This window comes from Ptiloglossa arizonensis, chromosome 3, assembly GCF_051014685.1.
Source record: "Ptiloglossa arizonensis isolate GNS036 chromosome 3, iyPtiAriz1_principal, whole genome shotgun sequence".
NCBI classification, from domain to species: domain Eukaryota; kingdom Metazoa; phylum Arthropoda; class Insecta; order Hymenoptera; family Colletidae; genus Ptiloglossa; species Ptiloglossa arizonensis.
In genome coordinates, this window is record NC_135050.1 from 21,230,905 (window position 1) to 21,245,203 (window position 14,299).

Here is a 14,299-nt window from a genome sequence, read left to right on the forward strand (position 1 = left end):
GATTAATGAGTGGAAAATAGAAGTGTCAAATATAAAATATTTATAAGTTTTTTGAAGATATAATGTTTAAGTATTCAATATACAATAATTATGTTTATAAAAATATTTATAAATCATGAATTAATAAAATATTAATAATTAAAAGTAAGTTTCGAAAAATAACCTCAAATAATACTATATAAATATCATTTTATAATTACATAATAACTATTAGAAAAATATATTTATTTAAATCGTATTGATAATACATATTATTGTAAACTGTATATCTCATCAGAACTTTACATGCAATTTATATTTATATATTATTCATTGTATACCATTCTTACAATATGTAAGAACAATGAAATACAGATATAAACTTTACTACAGCTCTTCTACCTTAATTACTAAAAAAGTTATTAAAAATTGTTTTCTAAACTAGCATGTAAGTATTTGAAAACATAAATTTTATATGAACTTAAAGGGGTACACATTTTTATCTTTATTATTATACAAGTTTTCTTACTAAAAATTGATTCAAAACTATTTAAAGACTGATAAGAGATTGATTTACAAATATTGTCAGTGAAATAGCTCATATATTTATTGACCAATATTTTCGAGTTCTTCCAAAAATGTTTTACATTTTCCCTTAAGAATTTTAACAGCTTCTACAAATAATACAGCTGGAGGTAATGCTCCCACTGATTCAATAGTAACTGTAAAAATAGAAGAATAGAATTGAGATATATAAAATTTGTTTTAAAAAGAAAGAAAAACAAAATTATCTATTACTTACAAATGACATGGTCTCGTACTCTACTTAAACATACGCATGCTTTAAGGTCTTCGTGCTGAAAAACATTTCTAGAACAACTATCATAACGAGGGTTCTTCACCTTTGCTTCACGAGAATCTGGATCTCCTGGTTTATGTTCAATTATTTCTATAACACCAATACTGAAGCAATTTTTTAAACGTTCTGCCATTTCACCTTTAACTGATTTTACTAGTTTTATATCAGGTAACAATCTGTATGAAGCTGTAGCTAAATATAAGATAAAATAAAACTTAGTAAATGAATAAATAAATTTCAAAATATTATTACTATTTTAAATTTAGAAATATATTTGATAAAAAACTGTTTGTTAATAACATTAATTATATTTATAATATAAAATTAAATGTATTGATAGTTTAATGCAAATTTTTTGTATACTTACCTACAGGAGAAAATTTAGCATGATCTTTTCCAATTCCTTTAACTGCGTGCATGAAAGTATGAATTTCTTGACCAGGACGCATTTTGCATATTAAAATATCATTTTCTAAAACACCCAATTGTTCTGCTCCTTGGGGATGAAGTTCTGCTTGACGTCCAATTGGAACCCATTTAATATCTCTGCTATACACTATACAAAAAAATACTTCTTATTTATTTAAATTTTAATAATTAGCAATCTATATTTTAAATTTGATGAGATATCTAGATACCATTACTATTTCTATACATGTCAGTTGTTCTTCGAGAATCTTTGGGAGCTTGAGGATTCCAGATACATGATACCTTAAGTTCATATCTCAGTGTATCTTGATCACTAACTTCATCTTCGTCTTTGGTAGTAGAAGAAGGATATTCAAATAGTCTAGGATCAGCTCGAAGTGGTATGAGACCTAACCTTTAAAATCAATTTCTATTTTCTTAGAGTAAAAGAATATTTTATAATTTGTATAGCGGTTTCAAAAAAAATTTCTCCATACTACAACAAATGTGCAAGCACATTTCTACTTTCAGTTAGTAGATTGTGATTAGATACTTAAATTAAATAGTGATAACTCCACATTTGGACTAGTATGAATAAATCTTTTTTAAATCAGTGTAAATATAAATACTCTTCACCTATGAGCAAGAACTTCATCTTGAATCAAACTTGTATTATTTACAATATAAACTTTTTCTATAGCCATGGTTGGTACTTCACTTAGAAGAACTCTACGAAATGCATTAGCAAAACCAACGGGATAACCAATTAAATCAAATTCTAACTCTCGTTCATCTTCAGATTCTCTGACAACCTCTATTCTAAATTCCTGAAAATAATATAAAAATATATAATTAATACTTATTTATATATATAAATATATAATTTACTTATATACAATTTTGAACAAAACAATACTTTTTTAAAATTTTGTAAATTCCAATCTCTTTGTGGTTGATAATTCGTATAGTCGGAAGCCTGAAAAATGAAGCATATATTAATGATTCCACTTCTCACAGGCAAATTTGACATATTTCATATCTATTTTTTGTATACTCACATTAGGTATACCATATTCTTCGAGAATAACATGAGATTTTCGATTTTCAGCCATAATCAAATGCTTGTTATGACATTGAGGTTACATTTACAAATGTCGCAAAAAAACACGTGGTACGATTAAGTGTTCCACAATCCACTACATTTTGCTTATTTTAAAGATATTTTTTGCCAACCAATCAGTATGTATTTTAATAAAAATAGATATAAATGCAATACAACTATTAATATAAATAATATTTTGCTAATTATTAGTGATTATAAACTTATTTTAATCTTTTTAGCGTAAAAAATTTTAGCAAATTCTGGTTCAAATTTTTATTTTATATCTACACATTTTTATAAAATAATAGTTCTTGAAATATTAAAACAAGATAAATATAATTAAATAAACAAAGCTTTTTATTGTTTTTTTTTTTAAATATAAACACAATTTAGATAAATAAAACATATTTATCAATGATTATTAAGCTATTTCAATATCAAAATTAAGGTAATTGTTCATAAGTAATAATTTTAAAATAGTACTGTAATCTCTAATAGTTGTGTTATTAGCATAATGCCAATTATTATTTTTGAAACATACTAAATGTTTTATTATGTTAAAGCTATGTTTTATTGATAGGTAACAAATATAAAATTAAAAATAGTTAGAATTATTTATTTCAATTGGCAGTTTTATCCATTAATTAACAAATACAGCAATTCTGTAGTATTTTGAACGGCTTATTTCGAATTTGTATTTATAAATATTGTTGCACTAATCGTTCGATATTTTGCAACAATTTTTTCCCATAATAAATACAAGTTTATGTGTTTTAAACAAATCATGTAGCTGTTCTCCATGTGATAACATCCTTCTGATCTACATTCCAACACTATTGTGTACCAATTTTATGAAAAATTTCAAGTATCATTTAATCCAATGCAGCAGCACCAGAAATAATTTCAATTAGTTCCCTAGTAATCACAGCTTGTCGTGTACGATTGAATGTTAACGTTAGTTTGTCTATCATTTCTCCTGCATTTTTACTAGCATTATCCATAGCTGTCATACGACTAGACTGTTCACTGCATGCACCTTCCTTCATAGAATAGAATAATAGAGAAGCCAGGGAGAATTCTAAGTAGCTTTGAATAACTTCTTCATCAAGAGAATCATATACAGATAATTTAGGTGCTGTGACCACAGCATTTTTATCAAAAAGAGGCAGTTGGTCAACAGCATATGACACTACTGATTTGAATCGATTATAAACAATGCGTCCAGAACCAAAAGTGTACCTGTAAATATTAAATAAACATTATACGTTATACTACTAATGAATTATATTTTACTATAGATATTGTATAAACAAACTTATATCAATCTTAACAAAATCATATATAATTAGTGTTATTTATTTACAATATTTATAATACTAAATGCAAGAAAACATACCCACTATTCATAATTTCAGTTGCCACTTTAGCAGCATCATTAAATGTGGGTGGCTTACGACCAACTTCAGATGCAACAAATAGTATATTATTAGCAAATAAACGTGATAAAATTGCTCGTGATTTCTCACCAATGCATACAATTTTTGTGTTTTCACGTGCATTGGAATCTGATAAAAGAGAATCCCTAATGTTACGAGAAACTCCAGTGTGTACAGCACCGCACAGTCCACGGTCGCTTGTTACTGCTATTACTAGTTTTTTTGGTTCTTCTGATGGTTCTTGAATTTCAGCTTGTTCATAAAAGGCTTTTGTACCAACACCAAGTGGACGAGCTTGTTTCAAATCACGTTCTGCTCTATTATATTTAGCAGCAGACACCATTTTCATTGATTGTGTAATCTTTTGAATATTCTTTACAGACTTCAATCTTATGGAAATGGCTTTAAGGGTTGCCATACCGCGTTGTTGTTGCTGCTGCTGCTGCTGTGCAGCAAGCCGCACGATCGTTGTCATGTGATTGGAAAACATTTTGAAGTTGATTAATGTCCCTGTGAATTTACATAAGAAATATATATATACTGTTGTTAGAAATGCTATATTATGTATAATTAAATATATTCATTTATCTTGTTTAAAAATCTTCAAAAACGTTAATAACAAAATTAACAGTTTAATTATTTCAAAAAAGCAACTGTATATTCAATATATGTATACACTTCTGCATAATGAGTTTATTTTCAAATTAAATATTCTTTTTAGATATAGACATTATTTCCTTCTTTTATTATTAAAAAATGTTATTAAACTATAGTTAAATAATTAATATTCTTAATATAAAATTATATAAATTTAATTTTACATTTACATTCATATGCGCATGTGTGTGTGTGTACACAAGCTTATATATGCTACAAGTGTTACTTCAAAATGCTAATGTAACAATTTTATTTAGGAAAAAAGAATTTAAATCGTTAAAAATATAATATAGAAAATATTTACTTGTGATGTCTTTACACTTTTTTTAAGTTCTACCTAAAACTATCATACTTTAGGACAATACATAATCGAACACTTGTTACAAATACAAATACAATGACAACATAAACTAAATTTTACATGAAATAAAATTCTAAAGATATACAAATTATAATCTTATGAATGAAGGAAAACTTATTAAAAAATATATTTAACTTACCGACACAGTCATTCAAGTTTTGAAAAATGAAACAATAAATTGTATAAAGAATATATTAATTAAATAATAAGCGTAACATATGAAAAAGTAATATACAATTTTCTTTTTTATTAATTATTGTTATTTAAATATTATATACCAACTTACTTTACTACATTTAATTCATTTTATTATATTAAAAAATAGTAACTATTATATTATTCCAGTAATTAATAATGAACACATTTATCTGTCTTGTTAATTTCACATTACCGATTATATTACAAAATTATAACATAATAGAGATGAAATTTATAAAAATGTAATAAAAAAAAAGTAATGTTCAATGATTTACAATTATATTAATAATTGAAATATCGAACAATATAAGTCATTTTTTAATGCTATATTATTTCATTTATATAATCGCAATGGATACCACTCAGTTATGCTCATCAGTTGATTTAAGTTAATATACATTTGTTAATGTAATTCACTGTATTGCGTACCAATCAATTTTACAAATTAACTTATTTTTACCATCTGATATGTGTTATTACATTTATTGTGATGAATAGAACTCACCGCACGACTTAGAACAATGAAAGAAAAATTGATGAAACTGTGTTAAGTGCGACAGGGATCGTCACAGGACTTGAAGTCCCTCGTAGCAAGTGAAATATCCATGTGTACGTAACTTCTATTGAAGACGATCAATAGGCCATCTATACGCAAAAGTTTGTTGAACGCATACATACTAGGGAATTTATCGCACACAAAAATTTTCATAGTTATTTCAATTTTGTTAGTAAATAAAAAAGAAGACGATGTTTTTGTTTTTAAATAATTTCATAAAAATTATGAAATTTTCATAAATATGACGAATGGTAATACAATGTATAATTGTATAAAACTTAATGCGTTATTAATGACACACGATGAATTTATGGCCTTAAAAATAAGTGAAAGAGGCATAAGGTAGCTAAAATAATAATAGAAAGGAAAAAATTTTTGAAACTATTATATTATCTCAACAAAATTAATATTGTTTTCTAACATTCGGATTTATAAAACGATAAATTAATAAACACTAAACATATTAAAATTGTTTGTTTTCTAATGATTTATTAATAAATTGCATGAAAAGCACGTACCTTAATTTGACATAAATAAAAAAAAGTCATACAAAATTATACATTACAAACGCAAATAAGCACTCTTACTTAAATTGAATATTGAGTTATTAAAATAGAAAATATAGATATTAATGTTCACCGAAATTTATACAAGTAAACGTACATATTTTTCGGATATTTTATGACTAGGAATAATGAGATAGAGAAATATCAAAAAGAAAACTTGAAATTTCAATATTTTGTGCAATATATATGAGATATTATAATAATTGGTTTATTTTAGAAAGATTAAATCTCTTTAAGGCACCTTTTAAAATACATATTTCATTAATTTATATATATTTATATAATGTACATCAACACATGTATATACACGTATTTACATATCACCAGTATTACTTTCACAACTTTAATTTTTTTTCAGAAAGTATTTATATATAATTTCATTTGTTACAAATAAAAATATGTATAATCAACAATATTCACAGATATGCTTGAAATTTCCATAAATCTTGTGGTTAAATTAATCGATTTTTTTGCTACCTCGTGTTTTCCAAGCTACTAAAAGATTCCAAGAGAAGTACAAGGAGAATATATGAACCTGTGAGGCCAAAAGGATAAACGCATACCACAATAAACCATAAGGTAGACCCTGGAAAATTCAATGTTTATAAATATTATTCATAAGAAAATGTATATATTATTTCTTGTTTTAAAAGTTTATACCTGCCAAAAGTGAATTTCTTCTGATTTGCCAACAGTAAGATATTTCCAAACATCTTTGAAATAATATACAACTGCATAAAACAATGGTCCATATCCTAATAAAATGATTCCCATCATATATTGTTGCAGTGTTTTAATTCTGTTACGTTTAATAGCAGACAATGCAAGAAAACTCAACATTAAACTACTGCACCATATGTATTCCCACCAAAGAGGCTGCAATAAAAAATAATTTATAATTTATAATTTCCATACATTATTTTTAAGATCATTCCATCAGTTTTTAAAAAAAGAAATTATAACTCAATTTTGAAAAATGTTATATATACGTGTGTGTGTGTGTGTGTGTGTGTGTGTGTGTGTGTGTGTGTGTGTGTGTGTGTGTGTTTTTATATATATTTATATATATATATTTATATTAATTTACCTGAGGTACTTGTAATTCCTCGATTTCCAAAATAAATATATCCAGATGGTCTAAAATATCGGCCGATAACTTGGCAAGCATAACGAAGAAAAGAAGATAGTGAAAAAATATGCAATATTTCAGTCTTGATTTGTTTGTTGCGCTAAAAGGGAGACATGTTTAATCCTAATAATAAACAAACAATAGGCGTACAACGATTTATTTTTACTAATTCCTTTCACGTATAACAAAAATGTTAATTTTCGAAATATTATTACAAATAGTGTCCAATCATTTACAGAAAACAAAATTAAACTGAAATTTCCTTTTCATTATGCTTTAATTACCTGATTTGATATTGACTAGCAATTCTTTGTCTATGATTAAAATCACTTCCATCTGTACCTAAAGCCTGAGACAGCGTAACTTTTGAAGCCATATTTCGAAATTATCGTGAATGAGATGCACAAATCACTTTTCTATTTTAACAGCAGAAAATTACATACAAACAATTTTGGAGCTGTAATATAAGATAAATTATTCGGTACTTCATTACCAATTATTTAACTATTTTTAAACTTTCAGAAGCCCTGTTAGTGGCCTCATGGGTCACGGCTCTCTGCAAATGTGTCACTTTCATTCAGTCACGTTTCCATTTACTAAAAATTGACTCTCATTATTGTTGATTTTCATTTCAAGCTGTTCAAATTTGAATATTTGTAACTGTATACTCTAAAGTTGTTCTTCATTTCTCTGATCATATATATCTCAGAATGTTATACTGACATTTTTTAAAATCAATGTATCAATAATTTAGATGAAATAAAAAGTGCTATTGTAAATATTATTTTTTTATTTCTTAGTTTGTATCATTAAAAATTAGTGGTTGTCATTATTAACCATTTTTAAATGGAAAAGTATATATTTTATATCATATTTTATTTGTGATGACTATTATTTTTTATTATAAAGTAATATTTTTATATTATATCATAGAAAATTTAATAATTTTGTTTTATTCAATTTCATTTTCATTTACAATATTTATTTAAATATAATTATTATATATAGAAGTATTTTCTGTTATTCTAGCTCAATGGATTATCTATTATTGTCTGTCAATACAAAGAAAAATGTGAAACGTTACGTACTATATTAAAGCTGTATACAGGATTAATGCCCAAATAAATTCAGATGCAATAAAGTATATCCAAATTGCTATTTATATAGACAGATAGTAATTTCTTATTGTATTATAGTTTTTTTTTTAAGGTTTTATTTGCGACAATTTTACAATAGACACGGTTTTTCACTCTAGTATCGCATTTTTTCAAAAATCGATAATTTTCTGATGAACCTTGACTACAACTATAACCATAAAGCAATCGTTACATAGTAAATAAAAATTTAATAATATTACCATCTATTTGTTTACATCGACTGTATCTTTACATTGAATCATAGTGGCTAGACCGTGCATAATGGTTTCATGGTGAAATTTCCCCTACCACACAACCTAAGTAAGACCGCGTATTATGACCTCAGCACTTCGGCTAACTTCGGCAAGTCGAGAGAGAAGGAGAGTAAAAGGTTCTCTTTCTTGTTCTTGAATATCTAAAGTCTGATTTGCAGGTAGAACTTGATTGATGTTTAGAGACATGTTGTCCACGATTCGTATGACGTAGGAAAATATTATAACATAGAAAAATGTAAAAAAAAAAACTTTCTTTACGGAAAAATACGTGAACAACACAGTCAAGTTTTGTCCGCAAATTTGATTCAGCATTCGAGAACGAAAAAGAGAACCCCACACTCTCCTTTTCTCTCGACTCGCCGAAACTATCCGAAGTGCTTCGCATAATCAGTATTTACCAATTATGACCACGTGCGTGGTTATATATAGACCAAATCCAACCTGTGAATATAAAATATTGAAATTTCTTATAATGTTGTATAATAATAACGATGATACTACAAAATATATAAGAGATTCACGTTGAATAAAATTTTTGTACACGATATTGTAAAGAATCTTACAAATACTGCCCTACCTATGTTAAATATGTGTATGATATTTAATATAAAGTTTAAAACCATAAAAACTATAAATTAGAATTGACAAATTAAATTAATTAGTAATATAAACCAGAAAATAAAAAATAATTTGATAACAATAATATAATATTATAAAATACAATAATTATTTAATTGTAGAATGATATAAAAAGCAAAACAGAGTGAATAATAAGAAAATAGATTGCAGTTCTATTTACTAAAATGAGTTTCAATAAAGTAAAAGAAGTTATAGAAGAAGGAGATGTAGTCATTTTATATTTAGGACCTACTAATATGCATTCTTTAGAAATAAAACAAAAAATTCTAAATAAGAAGGGTAATATGGTTGATAACGTCTTTCAAACAATATATGGAGCTCTTAAAGTGTTTTCTCTTGTTGGGCAAAAATATGGTACAAAAGTACAACTTTCACGTGGATGGGGATATGTGTTACAACCAACACCAGAACTTTGGACATTAACAGTTCCCCATCGAACACAAATTATCTATAGTCCTGATATAAGTCTTATTATGTACTTGATGGACTTGACACCAGGAAATATAATTATTGAGACAGGTTTGGGAAATGCTATTATTGATAATTTTTAGAAATATTTAAATTTTTTGGAATTAAAAAATATAAAATTCTGAGATCTCTCTAATGAAATTCAATTTTAAAATAAAATTCTTAAATAAAATTGAATTTCTTAATTCTTAAGAATGATTTATTCATGCATAATTACATTTATAATTGTTATAAATATTTATGTATATTATTAATATTTAATATATTCTGATGATATTTTATTGATACAGGCACTGGAAGTGGATCCCTTTCACATTCACTTATACGTGCAATTCGTCCTCATGGGCATCTTTATACATTTGAATTTCATGAACAGCGTGTAAATGTTGCACGTGCAGAATTTGAGAGACACGGTCTTAGTACATTTGTAACTTTAGGTCATAAAGACGTTTGTGTAGAAGGATTTGGAGAAGAATTGAAAAATATGGTAGATGCAATTTTTTTGGATCTCCCACATCCATGGTTAGCAATTGATCATGCATTATGTACTTTAAAAAAGTCAGGTACAAAGTAATTATACTTAATTTTACATTAAAATACATACAAAATTTACTTTTATTTTTGTTATACAGAATTTACACAGTACTATGAAATATATAATTTCGACAATCTTTTAAATAAATGTACAAAATTATTTTATTACTACATTATTAGGTGGAAAACTTTGTTCTTTTTCTCCTTGTATTGAACAAGTTCAACGTACTTGTGAAAAATTAATATCAAAAGGATTTATTGAGTTAAACACATATGAATGCTTACAACGAGAAATGAACGTACAATATAAAAACCTTCCTACACTGGATTTAGAATGCTTGAAGCATGAGGTTTGTAAAATAGATACAACACATATGGTTGATATTATTTTATATGTAGAGTATTATTTTTCATCTAATTTTCCTAGAAAAATATCGTAAATATCATAACAGCATAAATGGCACGTATTTTATTTACTTTTCATATTCAAACTAATATTAAAGTTTTGAAATAATAATATGAATCTTTTAACTATATTTTAGCATGCGAGCAACAATATGGCACAACAAACTGAAAACGATAAACAAAATCAAACAAAACTTCTTACTGTAACGCACGCTCGTTCTCTACCTGGTCATACAGGATTTATTACTATTGCTACACTACCTCCATTATATGCACGGAAGTCAGAAATAATTTTACAGTCCAAAGAATAATTAAGTTCTAAATTATGGCAAGAAAATCACAAAACATTCATTCACTGTATCAAGTTAAAACTTGATTTGAAGTGATATAATTACAATTCTATTCGAAATAAAAACCTGTGATAACAAAAAAAAGTATTGTAAAACTAAAAAATAATGATCAGATTCTAAACTCTTACTTGCATACATTATAATCTTATCAAGAATTTTAAATACTTTATGTTTCTGTTTTGTTAGGATTCCAAGATAAATAATCGACTCGTGTAGCAGCTTGATATTCTTTTACTAAATATTCAACAACTTCTCTAGAATTATCCAATTCATCCAAATTGTCTTCAAACATTTTTTCTTTTCGAAACTGTTCTAAAAATGCTTCCCGCTTCCGCAGTTTATCATATTGTTGTAAGGCACGATCAAATAACTGAAATATTATATAAGGACGATTTAAACAGATTATCTTTTTGTAATGAATTGAACACATTATATACTTAGTATATAGGCCTTCTTAATATTAAATTAATTAAGTTAATAATAACTTAAATAAGTGCTTTGTGCTAATTAACTATACAAATAATTACGACAATTTAATTTACTTTTAATACAAAAAGATTTATATAATAAATACAGATGTAACTTACAGATGATATGTTAGTATGGTTGGCTAACATTAAACCAGATACTCTGTGTGTACTTTGTATGTATGGGGATTTTCTTGAAAGAGCAACCTGTATGCTAGCAGGACCCCAAGGTATAAATTGTGCGAGTTTTCGTTCTCTGATTCTTTGTAATGACTTATGAACTTGGGTTGGGTCTACTTCACCCTGTGAAAAATTATATATTTATAATGTTAATAGTTGTCTACATTGTTATTTCTTTAAGTTATATAAGACTTGCCTGAATAATGTTTAAAATAGATATATAACAATGAGATGCATTTCTGTCTAGTGCTGTAGAAACCATCATATTTTTTGGTTGTAATAAACGTCTCATTACATCCAGTACAGAAGTTTTCCTCACAGAAGCACCCTGGATAATTGTAATACATATTATTCTTTTATTTGTATAGATTTTCTAAATAAATTATTTATTCAAAAGTACAAAACGAAATTATTATTTTACATTTAACCTTTAATTAGTATGGAGTGGTCTGTAGTTTCCTATATAATTGTTTAAATATTTTTAAGAAAAAAATCTGATGTTGTGAATTACTTTCATTAATTTATTAAAATTGAATAAATTGAATTTTTGACAATAATAAAATTCGCAGAAGTTTGTTAGATCTACCTTACTAGTTACAGATTAACAAAGTAGTTACTCACTTCCTGATCTGTAGTAAGTGGAGTGTAACCCGTCATGAGAAAATGTAAACGTGGTGTTGGAATTAATGGAGCAATTAAACCAACTAAGTCATTATTCATGTAAGAAGGATACCTAATATTATGAGAATGTAATTCAATATTATTCAAATATATAAGATAAATTATATAATTTTTACAAACATGTAAAATTATTTTTGTATTAACTTAAGTAAAGTAATACACTACCGAAGTGTAGTAGTGCTAACAGACATTATTGTAGAAACAAGTTGATTAATTTGGGTAAAACTGGGATTCTGAATATGAAGTCTATCTGATGCTATTCTGTTGAGTGCAGTATTGTCTAAGACAACAACACAATCAGCACATTGTGTCAATCTTTTCAGTGTTAACAAAGAATTATATGGTTGTACCACTACATCACTGAAAAAAGATAACATAATTTTCATTTGTAAGAACTTAACATTAATATGAAGTAAGCAAAACATTTGTTGAAGGTAGTTATTATTAAATATTTAATTTTTCTATGTGGAACATACCTTATTTCATCTTGGTTTGGAAAAACACTATATGTTTCAATTAACTTTTTTGGATATCTATCTGCAAGAGATTCAAGCATGAAGGAACCCATACCTGAACCAGTACCACCTGCTATAGAATGGCATAAAACGAATCCCTAAAGAATATGTAGTATTACAAATTTTTTAAATAGACATAAGTTTTCTCCATACATATAAACATACCTCTAAACTATCACTTCCATCAGCCTCTCTATCCAAAATGTCAAAAATTTCTTCTTGAAGTTTCTCTCCTTGATGATAACCAGATGCCCAATTGTTCCCAGCACCACCTCCGTGTTTTGATAAATAAATATTCTCTGGATTATATAACTTTAAAAAATTATTTCAGTATTAATAAGTATATTATTACATACATATTATTTACACATATATTGATTCAACATACTTATGAAAGTAATTTAAATAAATTTAAAATTTACTGGCCAAATAAATCTGTAATTATATTTATAAAAATATATAGTACAAAAAGAATACCTTTGAATATGGAGAATTCATAATTGTATGAATTACTCTAGGTTCCAAATCTAATAATACTGCTCTTGGTATGTAATGTTCGTCATCTGACTGATAGAAAAATACATCCTTTCTATCCGTTCCTTCCGTCGCATAATCTTCTAAAATACCTTCTGGACTAATACCATGTTCAGCACATAATTTTTTCCAAAATTCAAATCCAACTAAAAATACATAAATGTAATGAAGGAAACTTGTATATTCTTCAAGAATACAGTATTATTTCTATGGATTACATAGTAATACAATATTTAAAATCCAATAAAATGATATTAATGAAAAATTGAAAAAATAAATATTTCGTATAAAGAAATATTTTTATAATATAATACCGAATATAATTGAAAATACAACGTTAATAACGTTTGTACACCAATTACAGTAAAAACAAAATGACACTTCGGTAAAAATATAAGTTATAAAATTGCTTACTTTGGTTACCGCATTGACCAAGTTGTAAAGTTATCATTTCGCAAGGCATCTTGAATTTGTTAATTACTTTTCACTGAAAACCGGATTACAATTATTTGATTTTGATTTTACGCGGGACAGATTTTTAATTTGACATTTCACAATATATCTATTAGTGGCACTATTAATATTTTCCAGCAATAAATGTGATTAAGAGTGATGCGTATTTACAATGCCTATTAAATATTCGTCAACGTTTTACAAATATATAGGAATTTCTTCATTATTCTACTTTTGATCTTCAAGTTTTTTCCTACTCCTCGAAGACAGTTTTACGTCCTACAATTTCCGTTATATACATACATACATACATACATACATACATACATACATACACCAACACTAATCAAATGAATGTTTATGTATATATAGTACTTGGTAAAGAATAATAGTATAAAACAGTTATTGCTA

General features: G+C 26.3%; 5 protein-coding genes across 9 annotated transcripts; 1 reads left to right on the forward strand and 4 right to left on the reverse strand.

The window, feature by feature from the left end:
• Window positions 1-431: 431 nt before the first annotated feature.
• Polr1c (RNA polymerase I and III subunit C) lies at window positions 432-2,446 on the reverse strand. Its single transcript, XM_076306352.1, has 7 exons — window positions 2,305-2,446; window positions 2,163-2,222; window positions 1,883-2,073; window positions 1,477-1,661; window positions 1,206-1,394; window positions 782-1,030; window positions 432-701 (listed from the first exon to the last, which is right to left on the reverse strand). The coding sequence occupies exons 1-7, from the start codon at window positions 2,356-2,358 to the stop codon at window positions 586-588; spliced, it is 1,044 nt and encodes a 347-aa protein (XP_076162467.1). The 5' UTR covers window positions 2,359-2,446; the 3' UTR covers window positions 432-585.
• Window positions 2,447-2,948: 502 nt separating this feature from the next.
• Atpsyngamma (ATP synthase, gamma subunit) lies at window positions 2,949-5,618 on the reverse strand. The gene is made up of 3 exons (XM_076306353.1): window positions 5,506-5,618; window positions 3,745-4,294; window positions 2,949-3,587 (listed from the first exon to the last, which is right to left on the reverse strand). The coding sequence occupies exons 2-3, from the start codon at window positions 4,272-4,274 to the stop codon at window positions 3,221-3,223; spliced, it is 897 nt and encodes a 298-aa protein (XP_076162468.1). The 5' UTR covers window positions 4,275-4,294; window positions 5,506-5,618; the 3' UTR covers window positions 2,949-3,220.
• A 691-nt stretch (window positions 5,619-6,309) lies between these two features.
• Jagn (jagunal) lies at window positions 6,310-7,836 on the reverse strand. The gene is made up of 4 exons (XM_076306758.1): window positions 7,536-7,836; window positions 7,210-7,351; window positions 6,783-6,998; window positions 6,310-6,708 (listed from the first exon to the last, which is right to left on the reverse strand). The coding sequence occupies exons 1-4, from the start codon at window positions 7,625-7,627 to the stop codon at window positions 6,580-6,582; spliced, it is 579 nt and encodes a 192-aa protein (XP_076162873.1). The 5' UTR covers window positions 7,628-7,836; the 3' UTR covers window positions 6,310-6,579.
• Window positions 7,837-8,887: 1,051 nt separating this feature from the next.
• Window positions 8,888-12,101, forward strand: Trmt61 (tRNA methyltransferase 61). Of its 3 annotated transcripts, XM_076308011.1 has the most exons (5): window positions 8,888-9,052; window positions 9,577-9,820; window positions 10,060-10,332; window positions 10,484-10,653; window positions 10,846-12,101. In XM_076308011.1, the coding sequence occupies exons 2-5, from the start codon at window positions 9,586-9,588 to the stop codon at window positions 11,017-11,019; spliced, it is 852 nt and encodes a 283-aa protein (XP_076164126.1). In that variant the 5' UTR covers window positions 8,888-9,052; window positions 9,577-9,585; the 3' UTR covers window positions 11,020-12,101. The 3 variants fall into 3 exon arrangements, with proteins under 3 accessions (XP_076164126.1, XP_076164127.1, XP_076164125.1); XM_076308012.1 differs by lacking the exon at window positions 8,888-9,052 and having other exon boundaries at window positions 9,319-9,820; window positions 11,648-12,101; XM_076308010.1 differs by lacking the exon at window positions 8,888-9,052 and having other exon boundaries at window positions 9,377-9,820.
• On the reverse strand, window positions 9,984-14,199 carry LOC143145024 (tubulin gamma-2 chain). 3 transcript variants are annotated; one of them, XM_076308006.1, is made up of 10 exons: window positions 14,060-14,196; window positions 13,850-13,922; window positions 13,379-13,581; window positions 13,067-13,213; window positions 12,863-12,999; window positions 12,552-12,746; window positions 12,327-12,438; window positions 11,902-12,033; window positions 11,646-11,828; window positions 9,984-11,428 (listed from the first exon to the last, which is right to left on the reverse strand). In XM_076308006.1, exons 2-10 carry the CDS (start codon window positions 13,896-13,898, stop codon window positions 11,225-11,227), a joined length of 1,362 nt encoding a protein of 453 aa, XP_076164121.1. In that variant the 5' UTR covers window positions 13,899-13,922; window positions 14,060-14,196; the 3' UTR covers window positions 9,984-11,224. The 3 variants fall into 3 exon arrangements, with proteins under 3 accessions (XP_076164121.1, XP_076164119.1, XP_076164120.1); XM_076308004.1 differs by having other exon boundaries at window positions 9,985-11,124; window positions 11,224-11,428; window positions 13,850-14,199; XM_076308005.1 differs by having other exon boundaries at window positions 9,987-10,726; window positions 11,224-11,428; window positions 13,850-14,199.
• Window positions 14,200-14,299: the final 100 nt, after the last annotated feature.